The 18,672-nt window shown below is 45.0% G+C and overlaps 1 protein-coding gene across 1 annotated transcript in view; it reads left to right on the plus strand.

Moving 5' to 3' along the window:
- EBF4 (EBF family member 4) overlaps positions 1 to 18,672 on the plus strand; it is a 106,058-nt gene that overhangs the window by 22,443 nt on the left and 64,943 nt on the right. Inside the window, 5 exon segments of the mRNA XM_078148632.1 lie at positions 1,491 to 1,647; positions 1,896 to 1,959; positions 2,372 to 2,427; positions 6,558 to 6,631; positions 10,358 to 10,426. Of these exon segments, the coding sequence (XP_078004758.1) occupies positions 1,491 to 1,647; positions 1,896 to 1,959; positions 2,372 to 2,427; positions 6,558 to 6,631; positions 10,358 to 10,426 (420 nt within the window).

Here is an 18,672-nt window from a genome sequence, read left to right on the forward strand (position 1 = left end):
GGAACAGTATACCCAGAATTGATCCTTTCATTTATCTCTTTCCTTTCTCATCCCTGTGGTCACAGTCTGATGGCTTCAGAGAGCCCCATCCCCCACCCCTGCCCCAACCCTCCCCCTTTCTCCAGTGGGCCAAGTGCTAGAAAACATTCATTCTCTACATGTAGGCTAAGATGGTGTTCCCCCTCCACCTCAGCCTCCTCTTCTTCCTTCTGGCAAAGTTGGGCTCAAAGTCTGGCTAGCAGTCTACTAAGGTGTTCATAAGCCTTGGCTTCTAGAGAGTGGGAGGGGTCTGCACCCCTCTCTGTCCCTCCAATCTGTGGCCTACCCCAGGAAGTAGGGGCTATCTTGTGCTCCTCTCCTGGCCCCACTCGGCTGCCTTCACTGTGCACCCTGCACTAACTTCCTTCCCAATGCCTCAACATCTCTCTCTGACCCTCTGGAATCTGAGCACTAAACTAGGCATGGTGAGAGCTGATGAAACCTTGGTTTGCCTCGTCCAAGGATCACTGAAGGCCACTCCATCTCCAGGGATGCAGTAGCATCAGTCTGTTCTCAGGCTTTTCCATCTTGACCCTGACAGCCCCTCAGAGCTTTTTGCCTGTGTCTGTCCTCTCTGAACTGGCCCAGAAAACATACATGTACTCTAGTCACATAGGCCCTAATGCCTCCTTTGGGCAAAAGCTGTGTTCCTGAAAAGTTATCTGTAAAGCAGTTTGTGGTAAATCCAGCTGCCCAGGGAGCTGTTAGGGGAAAGCCTGCTGGGATGGGAACTGCTTAGTAATGTGAATGAATGATCACGAAGACATTTAGAGAAGCTGGGCTGAAGCCTAGCGCCTTGGATGGCTGAGCCATCATGTATCACTGAGGGGAACTTTGTGGGGCAAAGGACTTGTCCATGCTCTGTGATCAGAGGCTCCCCTAAATGACCCTCACCTCTTAGAACAGAGATCCTTGCACCTAGCCAGCATTTAATAAAATGTCTGTTGAATGAATAAATTAATGAATGAATGGGAAGGGGGTTGGGAGGAGGAAGAAGAGAGGGGAGGTAGTGGAGCTGACCCAGAATAACTACCCTTCCCAATTTCTGACTCCCCACATCCTTCCCCAAGGCCATGTAGCAGAGTGGCTATCGAGAGCCGTGGGAGTCAGGAACACCTAGGATCAAGTCAAGATTCTGGCACATGCTGGCTGTGTGACCCTGGGCCAGTCTTAACCTCTCAGTGTCCTAAGCAACCAAGACTGTACGTTGCAAATTAGGTGCCAATCTGTATTGGTAGGGGGACTTTCATCACCAGGATTTCTGTGAAATCACTGGTCAGGGAGAAAACAAAACAACCCTCTGTTCATTTAGATTCAGTTTTTCTTAAAGTCTTCAGACCTAGTTTACAGCAGGGACTGCTGGATCGTGGCCTGCCTACCCCATCTCTCTCCCCATAGAAAGTATTGGGAGCCCAGGCTAATATCTCCTCCCCTTCCCCCTGTCCCCACAGTGGTGTGGGCCTGGCTCGGGCTCACTTTGAGAAGCAGCCACCTTCCAATCTTCGCAAATCCAACTTCTTCCACTTCGTGTTGGCCATGTATGACCGACAGGGACAGCCGGTGGAGATCGAGCGCACAGCCTTCATCGACTTTGTGGAAAAAGAGCGGGTAAGGGGAGTTGGCAGTTAGCTTGGCTCTGTGTATGAACTTCATTCTTTGGAAAACTTTTAGAGCCAGCCTGGAGAGGGGAGAGTATGATGCATAGCCAGAGGTGGCAGCCAGGAGGGAAAGGGTGATTGTCCTTGGGTCTGTGGGAGCAAGTTTCTTCCCCTCACCCCAGGTTACAGCTGAGGTGGCTGAATGTTGGGGGAATTCTCCCTGGCCCCCATCCTCAGCACTTTCTCCTGTCTCTCTAGGAACACAGTGGAGAGAAAACCAATAATGGCATCCATTACCGGCTGCAACTGCTCTACAGCAATGGTGAGTTGTCCTGGTCCTAGGCTTCCCGTCCTAGCCCAGTCTTCACTGCCTTGCCCAGTTCATCCTGCTTTGCTGCCCACCCTCCTGCTCTGCTTCCATCCTTCATGCCCTCCTCAGTAACAATCTGCCCTGCTCCAGATAAGTCTTCCCTGCTTTCCCATCTCATCATAGATTGGCCTGCCCGAGCCCATTCTGCTCTGTCCTAGCCTGTCCTGTCTTGTCCACTTGTTCCTTGTCCTTCCCAAGGGAGAAATTTTCGGGCTGGCTATGAATGTCATGTGCATATATAGCCTCAGGACTTCTTTAGTTCCAGGTCCTAGGAGGGAGGTAAAGAACCCTAAGACTTCAAAGAATCCCCTTTCCTTGGCCATCGCAGTCAGACCTGATTCTTCCCCCTCCTTTTTGTTCCCAGGGATCCGCACTGAACAAGACCTGTACGTTCGACTCATCGATTCCATGTCTAAGCAGGTGAGCTGGAGGGAGGAGAAGCCCATTCTGTTCTCCAAGTCTCCTGCTTTTGTTTGGGGGCCTCTTTGGAGCGGGCTTGTGTGGTCACAAGCCAACCGAGGTCATTCTGACCCCAGCTGAGCTGGTTCCATTTATCCCTACTTTTGCCTTTCTGCAGTTTGCCCAGCTCTCCATCTCTCACCCCAGAACTCCCACTTTATTGAGTGTTTACTATGACCCCCGGTACTGTCCAAGGTGCTGAGAAGCTACAACCCACAGATGAGGCTGGATCTCGGCCCTCCAGCAGGATATAATCTACCTGGGGAGACCAGATGTGCATAGAAATAATTAGAGAACAATTTAAGACTTCACACAATTAAGCCCTAAACATTGTAGTACTGGCAATAAGCGCTAATGATTGTTTAGAGGAGTTGGATAGGGTTGGGGGAAGGTTGGCTAGTAGAAGTAGGAAGACAGTGGGCTCAAAATCATAGGGGCACGAGATTTAGAGCTAGAAGCAGCCTTAGAGATCAATTTGTGCAATCCCCCTCATTTTACAGAGGAAGAAACCAAGGCCCATAGAAATCGTTACCTGCTCAGGGTAGCTGGTATTTGAACTCAGGCCTCTGAATCCAAGAGTAGTACTTTTCCAAAACATTTTGTTGTAATGCATTATCAGCATAGTAGAAACCAGAGAGAGGCAGCTAGGTGACACAGTGGATAGAACTCCAGCCTTGGAGTCGGGAAGACCTGAGTTCAAATCTGGCCTCAGACACTTGACACTTACTAACTGTGTGACCCTGGGCAAGTCACTTAGCCCCAATTGCCTCACCAAAAAGCAAAACAAATACAAAAAAATAGTAGAAACCAACAAATGCAAAAGTCCAAATACACAGATTAGAATAAAAATGATTATAATGAGATTGCAAAAAATTGTATTTACAGTTTTTAAAAAATGTGAATATCAATTTTAATAAGCTAGTAACTAAATAGTCCTGTTTGTGTCCGTGTTCCCTTCTGATTTTTTGTCCTTCTGTGTGTTTTTCTGGGTTTCATTAATGTGGATATGGTTATTTGCCCAGTTGTACTCAGTGTGTGTATTGTTGTCTAAGTGCTCTCTGTGTTATATTGTGCTCAGGAGACTAGGGTTCTGGTCTGAGCTCTGCCACTGACCAGCTGGGTGACCTTGGGCTGGGACTTACTGGGGGAATTCTCCTTCTGGGCCTGCCCATTGCCTCATTCATTTACTTCCATTACAAAAGAGACTGTCTGGATTAATATTTGGCTGTGTGCAAAGCCCAGGATGGTTGCGGGTGGGATAGGAATAGTGATAATGAGAGGCCTGGTGGGAATTTTTGAGGCCTTTACCCCTTTTTCCCTTTCCCCTTTCCTTCAAGGTTGTTTCCTAGTATCAGGTAGGATGAGAGGTTGAAAGGAGATAAAAGTGAGGAGGAGATATGAGATCCTTTTATCAGCTGACAATCCATGATTGCCTACTATGAGTGGAGCACTGGGCTAGGTCCTGTGGGGGGGAGGGGGAATTCAGAGACGAACAAGACACTGCTTTAGAATTTTATAGCCCAGTTGAGGAGACAGTTACATAAAAGATAATAAAATAAGGCAGGATCGGCAAAGTTCCCCATGAAGAGCTTAAGGGATCTCTGGTAGTCTGGAACAGTTGGAGAAGGTTTAGAGATGGGGTTGGATGGGGTGATGCTAAATTTGGACTTTAAATGAAGGCAGGATTTAGCTATGTGGAGTGGTGGTTTTGTGGGGAAAGGAGCAGACCACTTTGATTTGAATTTAGGGATCTCTGTAAGGGAGTAGTGGAAGACAAGAATGAAAAGTCGAATACTGTCCCATTGTGGAGGGCCTTGAATGCCAGGATCCAGAATTTGGCCTTGATCCTATAAGCCAGTGGGCTAATACTTTTTTTGTGAAGAGGAGCTTTCCTTTCCCAGAAACCTCTTGATACCAGGTATGGTGTAATGGGTGCAAGTAGCCAAGGCCCTGAGTGGGTGGGGTGGTTAGAAGTGGAAGAAAGGTGAGCCAGGTGCACCCCCGATTTCTGCTGGGAAATCCAGGAAGCCACAACTTGTAGGCTGACTGTGGAAAGCTTCCCAGCCTCCTAGAGGGGGATTTCCCTGGTGAAACAATGAGGAGCCACTGAAGACATGTGATCAGAGTTCTGCCTAAGAAAGTTGAATCAGGAAAGAGAAAAACTAGAGGCAGGGAGATAATAGCTGAGGCAGAGGGAGAGTCATGGGGGTGTGGCATCGGTGGAAATGAAAAGGGAGAGGTATGAGACTCAGCCATTGATTGGCTTTCAGTGATGGGAACCAAAGATGCTTGGGGGCAACTGAGTCAGAGTGTGTAAGAGAATGATGGCAGCATCCTCTGAAAGAGGGAAGTTAGAGATGGGACTAACTTGGAGTAAAGATGATTACTTGGATTTTAGCAGTATTAATAATAGGCACGCAATAGACGTGCCCACATTAAGCCAGTGTTCAGATGACCTTCTTGCTGTAAATGGGGCTACTTAGGGGACCATCTAGGTAGCAGGGAGAATGGCTGGGCTGGCAGAGGGAAAAGGCAAGTGAGTGGAGGGATGACTGGTCAAAGCTGAGAACAGGATTCATATCTGGGTTGGGGGTTTATAGACCTGTCTCTCTTCACTTCAATTCATGGGGCAACCCAAGGAGAAGGCTCTTTACTCCCCTACTTTTTGGTTTTATGAGGAAACCTGTGATAGGCTGTGTGGTATAGTAGATGGAGTGCTGGCCTCGAAACCAGAAAGCCCTGGGTTTCAGCCCTAGCCTCCAACACATACTGTCTGTGTGACCCCTGGCAAGTCGCTTAACCTCGCTCCTCTCTGGGCAGCTCTTTAAAGCTATACATTTCAGAGAAGGTACTGACTTTCACTGGTAGGTGTTTCCCCACCCAGGAGTTCCTTATGCCAAAAAAAAAAAATCACAAGTCTGGATCATATCCCAGACATTTTTCATCTTTTTGTGTGTCATGGATCCCTTTGGCAATGTGGTGAAGCCAAAAGACTCCTCAGCACCATATTTTTTCAGCATAAAATAAAATGCATAGGATTACAAAGGAAACCAATTATATTGAAATACAGTTATCAGAACATTAAAAAAACAACCAAGTTCATAAACCCCAAAGTATACCCATCCCTGTGGTGAAAGCCAGGGTGGACTTTGGATGTACCTTGACTTTTCAGTCCTTGCTACAGCTTTTCTAAAGGAGCCGGTGGACAATCAAAGAAGAAACTTCCCAACAGAAGGGAAGCAGAGAGGGGTGACCCACTGTAGCTTCTTTTTCACACTTATGCCCCCAAAGAATTCCCCCTTTCACCCTGATTCTTCACTAGCTTTAGGTAGCTCTGGAGGTTTGCTACCCCCGTCTCTGTCCAGAGCCCTGGTTTTGTCCCGTAGCTCAAAGCAGCTACCATCAAGGCATCTTCCCAGATATCCTCCCTCCTGGGACAGTCACCACAGGTCAGAGGGTTAGGAGAAGTGAATTCTAATAATAAATAATAATAATTATATGTACACATACACATATATGTATATATGTATGTGTGCATGTACATACACACACACATATATGCAGATAATAGTTTGGACCTATAATTTTATTGGTATAGGGAACTCCTAACACCATTTACCAGTTCAGATCTGTTACTGTTATGAAATTTATGGTTTCAGAATTTGCCTGGGGCAATTCTGAGTTTAGGGGTCACACAGCCAGTATGTGTCAGAGGTGAGACTTGTACTCAGTTCTTCCTGACTCCAAAGCAGGCTCTTTAGGCAAGATTCCATGCCAATAACTCACTTTTCTCTTGTGCTTTAAAGTATACAAAGCCCCTTCCTCACAACAATCCTTCATGGCAGTAGTGCTAGTGACATCTTTATTTTACATATTAGAAAACTGAGGTTTAGAGAGTTTCAGTGCCTTGCCCAACTGTTACCCAGCTAGTCAGAACTGGGATTTGAACTCAGGTCTCCTGATTCCAAATCCAGAGCTCTTTCCACTACCTGGTGAGAGGTGGAAGTGTGGGTCCTTTGTGGCTTGCTCTTCCTTTTCCCTCTTCTCCCTCCCCTTCTGTCCAACTGGTCTGTTGCCCCCTGTCCCTTCAGGCCATCATCTACGAGGGGCAGGACAAGAACCCGGAGATGTGCCGTGTCCTTCTCACCCATGAGATCATGTGCAGGTGAGTGTACTGAAGGGTCAAGACAACTGGGTGGGGAGGGGTCAGGGAAGACCTCACCCGAATTGGGGTGACCTTCCTTCAGATGCCCATGTTGCTGGCCCATGGAGCAGTGTAGGCTGGAACCCTGCAAGGCTGGAACGAAATGATGGGGTGGGTAGGGGTAGTGTCCACACCGGCTCTTCAGGCCTCAAACCCTTCTCCTCTACCTCTGGGCCGGTTACTTAAGCTGTCCCTGGCCCTATGGCAGGGCTAAGGGGGAGGGGGGGCGGAGGAAGAATGGGGAGGAGGGGAGGGCCTCCGGGGCACTAGCTGAGCTGGCGGGTCCCAGAGGCCCCATTAGCCAGGGCTGTTTGTGCCGCTCGAGCCGTGTTTGCGCACAGGAGAGTCATCCTGTCACCGCTAATTGAGCTGCAGGAACTTTTACTAATGAGCTGGGGCCCGAGGGAAGGGGACTCCAGAGATGGGGGGGGTGGGGGAAAAGGGGAGGCAAGGAACAAGGCTGTGGGGAGTGGCGCCTAAGGACTGGGAGGGAAGTGGAGAGGCAGGTGGTCAGGTGTGGTCAGGTGTGGTCTGGCCTGGACAGAGCAATAACCCTTTCTAGCCTAGACCTAGGTAGGGGTAGGGGTAGAGGGTAGGGCTTCTTTTCTTCCTATCTCTGCTTCTCAAAGACCTAGCTACCCCAGCTCTGTCCATAGCTGTATGGTGAGAATTCAGGCTTTCAGAGCGGGAAGGGACCTCAGAGGTCCAGTAGCTGCACCCTCTTCCAGGGCAGGCATCACCTCAGCAACCTCTCCGACAGGTCGCCTTCTAGCCTTTAGTGTAAACACTTCCATTGGCGGAAAGCTCATTGCTTCATAAGGCAGCTGGCCCAATTGTTGGACAGCTCCAATTGTTAGAGGGTTCTTTGTTGTCCTGAGCCAAAAATCTGTTTTCCTGGAACTTCCCCACTCGTATTGTTCCAAGTTCTGTGCTCTAGTTTCAGCCACATAGAATAGGTCTATTCCCGGAGGTCTCTGCTTAAACCAAACCCAACATATTGAAATCTGTTTTTACATACAAGTTCAATTATGGGGTATTCTTCATGTTAAATAAGAATTCACAATAATATCCCTTAAAAAAAAAAAGGCATGCTCCCCCAGGACATGGGAAAGAGAATTGCATTTAGAAACATTTGATTTACACCAAATGAGTGAATAAACATCTCAAAAATACATTTATTGTGCAAATTGAGGCAACCCATAGATGGGATTGGACAGGATCCTTCCAGGCATGGATGGATGCAGAGTGGTCTCCCTATCCTTGCAATGTTTTCTCTCCCCTCCTCTCTCAGGGCTGGGGAGGGAAAGGGCAAAGAGAAACAAACGTTTGACTCTTCCCCAAGACCGGCTCTGTGCATACCAAGTAAAAAGGAAGTGTATGTCTGGGCAGTGGTAGAAAGATAGAGAGCCTTCTCTCACCTCCAGGAAAGAAGGAGCTGGGCATGGTGGCAGTGGGAGGTGAGAGGGCCCTTGTCTTTCTTGGGTCTCTTGAGATTCGAGGTTAGATGGTTTCTTTCCAGAGCACCAAGGATCCACCTTTTCCTATGAGCCTGTCTGCCGGCTGGGAGGGGGCCCTGTTTATGTGTGTTCCTGGCCTGATAGACAATATAGCTTTTGACAGAGCTCCAGAATGTACTTTTTGATCTTTAAACTGGAGTCAGTGGGAAACTATATACGTATTTATTTTACCCACAGTTTCCTAGAATTCTTTTAAAATTCCATTTTATTTTCAACATTTACTTCTTCTCACCCCCCACTAAGAAAGCAAGAAAAACAAAGCCCCAGTTATAGTTTCATATAATTCTAAAATCCCAAAGTTGGAAAGGATGCTCAACCCATACACGGGCAGGAATTTAGATGGAGAACACTCTTTCATAAATACGAAGAGACCAGTGGTGACTCCTGGCCTTTTTGTTCCCCATTTCTTCTCTCTTCCTCCTATCCCAGTTGTAGCTTTTCTGAACATCTGTGGGGATCAACTTTCTGTATCCCTACCCATTCCTCCAGCTTTGAGGAGGAATGAAGGACAGGCATCCTACCCTGAGGGAAATCCATTCCCTCTCCTTCCTTGCCTCAATTCTTTTTACCTTTCTCACTTTCTTTTAGAAACGGGACTAGGGTGGGGAGATCAGGGTTTTGTCCAAGGCACCAAGTTTAGAGGGCAATAAAGTTAGAGGTCCCCAATGGCATTTGCAGTCCCTTAGGACTGTGGGAACAACAACAGATCTTAGCACATATTTAGGAATAATAATTAGTTAAAATCAGAAGCTGCCGATTGGTAGACAGGGGCAAGTGCCTCCTTTTGATGTCATGGGGTCAGTGTGTCCCCACACACAGGGTGGCTTCCTCCACTCCTCTCCCCACTTCCCTGGCCTCCAGGAGGGCCTGTTTCATACTCCTTCCCTCAAGCACAGTTTGTGGTACTTTTCTTGGGTAAAAACAATTTCCATAGTGATAGTTTTCTTCCTCTTTCTTCCCCTATGCCCCTGATATCCGTTCTTGCCTTTTCCTTTGCCTCATTTTCCTTCTCTCCCCCATCCCACTGTCTTTCCTGACTTCTGTGTCCTCTTTCTCATTCTCCCCCCCATTTTACTCTCCTTACTTCTCAGGAGGGCGATAATTTCAAGAGACAACAGGTGACCCAGTGGCGAGAGCACTAGCCATGGAGTTAGGAAAGCATGAATTCAGTCCTGCCACAAACACTTACTAGCTGTGTGACCCTGGACAAGTCACTTAACCACTATCTGCCTCAGTTTTCTCAGTTACCTCAGAATGGGAATAACAGTGACACCTACTCCTGGGGTTGTTGTGAGGATCAAATAAGATAATATTTGCAAAGCACTTTACAAATCTTAAAGTGCTGTATAAATGTTAACTGTTATTATTATTAACTTCCTAACAGTAAGTCTTAAGTCCTAATTAGACTTACATAACAGTGAAATAGAGGGATGGTAGGTGGTGCAGTGGATAGAGCTCCAGGCCTGAAGTCAGGAGAACATCTTCAAATCTGGCCTCAGACACTAGCTGTGTGACCCTGGGCAAGTCACTTCACCCGGTTTGCCTCAGTTTCCTCATCTGTAAAATGAGCTGGAGAAGAAAATGGCAAACCACTCCAGTGTCTCTGCCAAGAAAACCCCAAATGGGGTCAGGAAGAGTCAGGCATGACTTAAATGACCGAACGACAACAATCCTAGAATGGGCTCCCTTGGTAAGTAACTAGCTGATTGGAGGTCTTGAAATGGAAGTTGAATGACCATTGGAGAGGGTGTTATAGGGAAAGTTCCTGGATTTAGAGTTGGAAGGGTCTCTAAAGGTCACCTAGTACAAATGCCATCACTTCACAAATGGTAAAAATGAGATTTAAATGACTTGTCTAAGGTAACACAGGTAAGTAAGTGGCAGAGGTGAGTGGAGATTGAACTAGAGGCCATAGGATCATAGATTTAGAGATTAAAAGGACTTAGAGGCATTTGACTTTCAACCCTTTCATTTTACAGATGAGGAAACTGAGGCACAGAGAGGTTAAGTGACTTGTTTAGGGTCACACAGTTTGTCCATGACTGACATGGGATCTGAACCCACATCCTCTTGATTTCATGTCAAGTGCCTTTTCTCTTACACCATGATGCCTCGCAAAGTTCACTCCTGGCATTCCTGACTCTACAACTCTGTCCTTCTCTCCTGACAGCCGCTGCTGTGATAAGAAGAGTTGTGGCAACCGGAACGAGACGCCATCTGACCCCGTCATTATAGACAGGTAGAGAGAGAGAGAAGGTCCTGGGAAGAATGTGTGCGTGTGTTTGTGTGTGTGTACATGTATGTGTTTGTGTGTTTGAGAGTATATGCATGTGTGGCCAGGTATAGGTGTTGGAGTGTGTGCTTGTGTGTTATTTGTGCCTGTGTATGCATATGTAGGGAGATAAGTGTCTTGGTTTTGGGCTCCAGTGAGAGGAGGGAGTCTGTTTTATTGTGAGTGGTTTTTTGGTGGGGGGAAATTGCATTTGGGGAGTAAAGAAAGACACTGTTATGGGAGAAGAAGCTATGTAATGGGAAAGGAGGAAGACATGTCCTGGGGAAAAGAAATGTGTGATAGAATTGAGGGAAGGGGAGATCGGTGTGCTATGGAACCAGGGGAAGGGGCTGCTCTCAGAGTTTATAGGGATCTAGCCAACACATAACCCAGAGGCAGAATGATAATGGGACATCAAAAATTAGTCACTGCAAGAGACTGAGTAATGTCTAACACATGTGCCCCCTACTGTGAGGAATTGCAGAATAGCAAATTTTTCTAGGCTGAGTTTGCTTTATAAGGGATCACTTACATGGAAGCCTATGTTTAGCTGTGAACTCCAGTAAGTGCTGTTGGTAGAGCCTAGCGGTTGGTGAAGGAAGGTATCCTAGATATTGGGAAGGCCTCAACTAGTAAATGGGGGAGCTTGTCCCAGGCAAGGGAAACTGCCTAGTCAGGGCTCCAAAATTGGGATGAATTGGAGGAGGTCTGCTTTGATGGAGCCGAAAATTTGAATTTAGTATTGAGGCAGAATAAGGCTAAGTACAAATGGAGGGTCCAAGGCATTTACCCAGAGAGCTGTGGGGTAATGGAGAAAAAAAAAACTAGACCAGGAATGAGAAGACCTGGTGCTGGTTTACAATCCCACTTACTATCTGTGTGACCTCCTTCAAGCTTCTGGAAGCCTCAGTTTCCCCATATGTAAAATGGAGATCACATCTGCCTGCCTAACCTACCTCACAGGGCATTTGTGAAAATCAACAATTTCAGGGTGTAAATGAAAAAGTAATAAAATGGTTCAGTGACTTAAGATTGTCTGTTCACAATTTAAGGAAAGAATTAAATGTGTGGGCAGCTGATGTAACTTGGTTCATTTAGTCGCCCTAATGTTTTTATTATTACTATTTTATTATTAGGTGCTTGGTGCTATTGGAAATAAAAGTTTAGAAAGGACACATTAAAGTCCCTGCCCTCCTCGGACTTATGGTGTAAGATAACATAAACATAGATAACTGTACAAAATAATATATGGTAATTGCATCGGAGATGTGCCAAAGGAAAAAAAGCAAACAAACCCAGTGCTGTGTGAGTTCTGAGAATGAAGGTTATTACAGACCCCTGGGATTGTGGAAGGTTTTATGAATGAATGGATGAGTGAAGAAAGAATGAAGGGAAAAAATTTATTCAGTGCTTACTATGTGCTAAGTGATTATTATTATTATTATTGTGCTAAGTGATGGGGGGAAAACAAGCAAACTTTGTCCCTGCCTTTGAGGACTTCACATTATAATAGGGGAAGACAGCACAAAGAGAGGATCTAGATTGGGAAAGTGAGAGTTCCAGTGGAAGGAAGAGGAAGCCAGAGTTCAGAGATGGACAGGAAGTGGAATAGGGGGTTTGAGACCCAGTAACGTAAGGTTGACCTCACCAATCAGAACCTGAAGTCATATGTTTTGCAGGGGTTTGAAATCTAATTGATGGCATATTGTCTGCCTTCTTAATGGGTGGCAGAGGGATTGGAGAGAAGGTGAGAATTTGCAACTCAAAAAATTTTTGAAATAATGTTAAAAATAAATAATAAACAAACAAACAAAGAGAACCTAAAGTCTTAGGGGCAAAAGTCAAAGTTCCAGTGAGGGGTGGGGAGGAGAGAAGGAAGCTGGAATATAGGCAGCACGGCTTGGAGATGCCTAGGAAATGGCATGGCAGGCTTTGGACTGGGCAAGATAAAGCTCACTAATCAGAGCTCAGAGGTCTTTATGGAAGAGGTGGCATTTGAGGTAGCCTTTAAAGAATGGGTAAGAATTCATTGAGCAAATAGATGGGGAGATGTGGTAGCTAAACTGCTTTTTTAAAAAATTTATTTTTATTTTATTTTAATTTTTTAAATTTTATTAATTTATTTTGATTTATCAACAATCACTTCCATATGCTTTTGAGTTGAAAATTTTTCTCCCCTTTCCTCCCCCTTCCCAAGACGGCGCACAGTCTGATATATAGGATTTACATTTACATACCCATTAAATATATTTTCACATTAGTGAAGTTGTAAGTAAAAATTAAAACCAATAGAAGGAACCATCAGAAAGTGAAACAAAACTCAACAGAAGGTAAAAATAAGTGATAGTGGTTCGACTTCCATAGTTCCTTCTTTGGATATGGACAGCATTTTCCATCCCGAGGCCTCTGGAGATTGTCTTAGATCCTTGTAATGCTGAGAAGGGTTCAGTTTAACAATATTAGTCATCACATAACGAGGCTGTTAGTGTGTACAAAGTCCTCTTGGTTCTGCTCACTTCACTCAGCATCAGACCATATAAGTCTTTCCAGGTTTTTCTGAAGTCAGCCTGTTCATCATTTCTTATAGCACAATAGTATTCCATTACATTCATGTACCACAACTTGCTCAGCCATTCCCCAATGGATGGGCATCCTCTCAATTTCTAATTCTTTGCCACCACAAAAAGAGCTGCTATGAATAAAAATTACTTTTGGGGGGGGCAATTGGGGTTAAGTGACTTGCCCAGGGTCACACAGCTAGTAAGTGTCAAGTATTTGGTCTGAGGCCAGATTTGGACTCAGGTCCTCCTGACTTCAGGGCCAGTGCTCTATCCACTGCGCCCCCTAGCTGCCCCGTAGCTAAACTCCTGTAGGTGATTTTTGAAGAATCCTGGGGAATGTGAAAAAGGTACCATAGAACTATGGAAAGGCAGGTGGCATTCTAATTATCAAAAGAGAGAGGGTGAAGTCTGCAAACTATAGGCTGATGAGCTTGACTTCAATTCTTAGCAAAATGCTAGAACATTATTAAAGGGATAGTGTCTAAGCATTTACAAAGGAAAGCAGTGATCACAAAGGGCCAGTGTGTCTTCATGGCTTCAGCAAGAACAGGTCATGCTGACCAATCTTGATCCTAGAGGATAGATGATGAAACAGACTTTCCCTCCTCTCAGAAGAGTGTGGGTGTAAAATGTCACATATGCTGTGATATATAGGAGCTATGGTTTGTTTTTCTTACCAGGAGGGTTTGGGGAAAGGGTGGGGGAAGCAGCATTGACTTGGCATGAAAAACACAAGGCAACATTAAAACCTTTCAAAATGCCAGATTAATCTAATTTCCTTTTTATTTTTTTTTGGCAAGGTTACTAGATTAGGGAATAAAAGACCCTCATATGTTTATAGCTTTAAAGTTTGCACATTCCTTTACATACACAATCTCATTTGAGTCTCACAACAACACTATGAGATAGGTATTCTAGGAATGATTACAATGGCCATTTTATCACTTAACCTCTCTCAGCCTCAGTTTCCTCATCTGTAGAATGAGGATAATGATAGCACTTATATCCCTCCAGCGTTGTTGTAAGGATCAATTGAAATAACATGTGTGAAATACTTTGCCAGCCTTAAAGTGCTGGCAAACCTAAGTGCTAACTATCATTATTGTTGTTATTTTCACCTTCATTAAGAGAGGCGTAGTTTCCAGAATGAGGTATCTTGTTCACTTATGGCCATTATATTCTAGGAAGGACATTGATGAGCTGAGGAATTTCCATAAAAGGGTGATTAGGTTGGTGAGGGGACTTGAAACCACACCCAGGATCAGCTGAAGGAATTGAGGGTACCTAGCTTGGAGAAGAGGTGACTTGGGGGGATGGGAGAGCAGGCATGTGGAAGAAAGGTTCTTCTGCTTGCTCCAGAAGGCAAAGAGAGGAGTAATGAGTGGAAGAGGGATAGAGGCAGATTTCAGCTCAGTAGAGGAAGAAGCTTCCTGACAGTCAGGGTGGAAGAGGCTGCACAAGAAGTGGAGGGATTCCTCCTCTTAGAGGTCTCCTCATGGAGGCTGGATTAGCACTTACAGGGCTTTTGCACACTGGCATTCTTGTTCAGCTATGAATTAGATAGACCCAGGGGTGGTCTTTGAGGTTCATCTCTTCCAGCTCTGAAGGAAGGAAGGAACAAATATTTATTAATTAAGCACCTACTATGTACCAGGCTTTACAAATGTGCTTTACAAATATTATCTCATTGGATCCTCCCAACAACTCTTGGAGGTAGGTGCTGTTATTATCTCCATTTTACAGTTGAGGAGTTACATGACTTGCTCTGGGTTATACCACTAATAAGTGTCTGAGGTTGGATTTTATCCTGACCCCGGGCCCAGCTCTATCCAGCCTAGCATCACCCTAACAGCCTCTGAGAGTCTGTGAAATGAGATGAGGGTTGTGAAAGCGTGCGAAAACGAATAGGCATGGTGAATATCAAAATCATTATATACAATATCCGTAATTATAAGGAACTGACATAATAACCGACACTGAGTCGGAAGAGACTTCAGTCTAACTCGTGTCTGAATAGGAGTCCTTTTGCAGCCCGTCTCTCCAGCCCTCCTGACATCAGGACCAGCCATGCCACTTTTGGATTGCTCAGACTGTTAGGGTTTTTCCTCACTTTAGAGCTAAAATCTGCTTCTTTACAACTTAATCACCTCTTGCTTCATCTAGTTCTGTCCTCTGAGGTCCAGCAGAGCAAGCCTTCCTCTTTCACACAGGAGCCCCTTGGGTGCTTGAAGACGGTTGTCATAGCCATCTCACCCCTTTCCTCCAGATCTTTTCTTCTCTAGGGTAATTCACAGCTCAGAAGGCTGTGGATCTAGAGCTGGAAGGGGCCTTAGGCTTCATCTTTTCCAGAAGACCCCCAAAGGAAATAACAGAAAAGGAAATCAGGTTTATCTGGCATGAACTGTTCTTGCTGAAGCTGTCCTGGCTCTTGGGGGTTCGTTTCTCCTTTTCAAATGTTCCCGAATTAGGCCTTTAATAGTAGGTTCTAGATTTTTTTTAGATAGTTGGGGTTAAGTGACTTGCCCAGGGTCACACAACTAGTAAGTGTCTGAATCTGGATTTGAACTCAGGTCCTTACTCTATCTACTGCACCACCTAGCTGCCTGGTAGATTCTAGAATTTTTCTGGAATCAAAACCAGCACATCAGCTTATAGTTTGAAAATAAACCTCTTTCTCTTTTGTTGGGAAGCAAGTCAATATTTTCCATTCTTCAATCATTAAGCATCTTTCTTGTTCTCCAGTATTTTTCAAAGATTATTGATAGCGGCTCCACAGTCATATCTGTCACCCTTCTCAGTGTGTTGGAAAATAGTTCACTTGGGCCTGGTGATTTGAACTATCTGGGGCCAGTTAGATTCTCTCTTATAATCTTCTTGCTCATCTTGGTCTTCAGTATCCTAGCTTGGTTGTGGTTTTTTTTGTTTGTTTGTTTGTTTGTTTTCAGTGAGGCAATTGGGGTTAAGTGACTTGCCCAGAGTCACACAGCTAGTAAGTGTTATGTGTCTGAGGCCAGATTTGAACTCAGGTCCTCCTGACTCCAGGGCCCATGCTCTATCCACTGCCTCACCTAGCTGCCCCTTCAATATCCCATCAACTATTTTTATTCTATCCTTCCCAGGCTAATGATCATTCTTTTAGATAGCAACATAAAGAATTGAGTAGTTCTGCCTTCTCTCCATGGTCTGCTGGCATTAACCTGTCTACCCTGAATAGCACACCTGACCCTTCTTTGATCTTTTACCCTCAGATCCCTCTAATCCATCCTCCACATGGCTGCCAAAGTGATTTTCCTTAAAGCATACTTCTGACCATGTCACTCTCTTCATTTTCTGTCTGGCATGTAAAGTCCTTTACCACCCGGCTCCAACCCATCTTTCTAGCCTTATTGTATATTACTCCTCTTCATACACTCCACAATACAGCTAAACTGGCCTTGCAGTTTCTTACATATCAGTCTATCTCCCATCTATTTGCTTTTGCACAGGCTGCCTGCCCCTTCCCCCCCTTCAAGCCCATGTCCTACTCAGATTGCCCTCCCTCCTCATCTTTGCCTCTTAGATTCCCTAGTTTTCTTTAAATGTCTGTTTGTGACACTTTCTACATGAAGTCTTCTGGGATCCTGAGGTTACTAGCATCTCCCACCCCCCCCACCCCTCCGTTCCCCCCATTACTTTGTATATGTTTTGTATAAATTAGAGGCCACTAGGTGGTGTTACACTGGATAGAGTGCTGGACCTGTAGTCAGGAAGACCTGAGTTCAAATGCAGCCTCAGACCGTTTACTAGCTGTTTAACCTTGGACAAGTAACTTAACCTCCTTTTACATCAGTTTACTCACCTGTAAAATGCAGATAATAATAGCACCTATCTCACAGGGTTTTTGTGAGGATCAAATGAGATAAAATTTATCAAATGCTTTGTGTGTACCTTGCACATAGTAGGTGTTTAATAAATGCTTGTTCCTTTCTTCCTGTATATACTTGTATGTGGGTGCTTTGTCTCCCCAATGTCATTAACTCCTTGAGGATGTGATCTTCTTCTCACGTTTGTCTTTGTAACCCAGATGCTCAGCATATAGTAGGTGCTCAGTAAATCAATCATTGATTGCACTTACCCATGAAACCACTAAGATTTAAAGTCGGTTTTGTCTTTCTTAGAATTCATTGGCAGCTTTAGCTCTTGTTGAGTTTTAGCATTCCTGATTTTATTCTTACATGACTTTGCCACTGTTTTGTATTCATCTTCCATTACTTGCTCTTGATTCCATTTTCTACAACAAAAAATATGATTTGGTCAATGAATTCCCTCTGTATAAAATCCCCCTTGGTCTACTTAGGCAGATCAGCCTTTTCCTCACTGAAATTTCATGCTTCCATTGTCAGACTTCCATTTCTGAGGGCTGCCTATCTCTTCTGGACTGACTCCTCTTGAATATTAGCCCATGAAATCCTATCCTTTCTCTGAACTCTTTGAAATGCTGTCACCGAAAATAGAGGTTATCACCCCCTCCTCCTGGATACTTTCTTCTTGACTACTTATGACCCTCTTCTCTCCTGGTTCTCTTTCTGTCTGTCTGACTGTTCCCTCTCAGACTTCTCTGCAGGATTATCATCCGTGTTTCTTGAACCCTATGTATGGGTGCGCCTCAGGTTTTTGTCATGGAGTCTCATTTCTATCACCACTTTCTCTCTTGGTGGCCTTATCACTTTTCAGGGCTTAAATTGGCCTGTACTGATATGCAGGTGATTCCCAGATATACATATGCAGCCATCATCTGTCTCCTGAACTCTGGTTCCATATCACCAACTGCCTTTTGGAACCCACTTCAAACTCAACGTATCTGAAATGGAACTCATTATCTGTTCCCACTAAACTCACCCTTCTCTCAAACTTCCCTCCAGGCAGGCAACTTCAAAATTTCAGAGCCTTCCTGGATTCTTCCTTCTCCTTCATCCCTCATGTCTACATCCCTCATGTCAAGTCATGTTAATAAGCATCTGTTAAGCACCTACTGTGTACCAGGCACTGTGGTAAGCACTGGAAGTAGGCAAAAATAATCCCTGATCTCAAGGAGCTCACAGCCTAATGACAGAGACTGCTGTGTGCAAAAACAACAGGAAAAACTGGAGATAATCTCAGAGAGAAGGCTCTGGCATTAAGAGGGATCAGGAAAGACTTCTTGCAGAAGGTAATGGCACAGTGGTTAGAATGCCAGCTTTGGAGTCAGGAGGACTGGAGTTCAAATCTGGTCTAGATACTTAACAGCTATGCAACCCTGTTTGCCTCAGTTTCCTTATTTGTAAAATGAACTGGAGAAGGAATTGGCAAACCACTCCAGTATCTTTGCTGAGGAAACCCAAAATGGGGTCATGGAGAGCCAGTCACCACTGAGGTAGGAAGGGACCAGGTTACGGAAAGCTTTTAAAACCAGAGAATTTTATATTTGATCTGGGGGTAATAGGGAGCCACTGGAGTGGTTTGATTATTGAACATGATCAGACTCGTACTTTAGGAAGATCAGTTTATCAGCTGACTGAAAAATGGGAAGGAGTGGGAAGAGACTTAGGGCAGAAAGACCAATAGGAGGGACATTGCAATAGAGCAGGCATGAGTTGTTGGTACTCTGCCTACTTTGTACTTGCTTATCTGTGC

This window comes from Phascolarctos cinereus, unplaced genomic scaffold (genome assembly GCF_003287225.1).
Source record: "Phascolarctos cinereus isolate Bilbo 61053 unplaced genomic scaffold, phaCin_HiC Scaffold_9;HRSCAF=440, whole genome shotgun sequence".
NCBI classification, from domain to species: Eukaryota; Metazoa; Chordata; class Mammalia; order Diprotodontia; family Phascolarctidae; genus Phascolarctos; species Phascolarctos cinereus.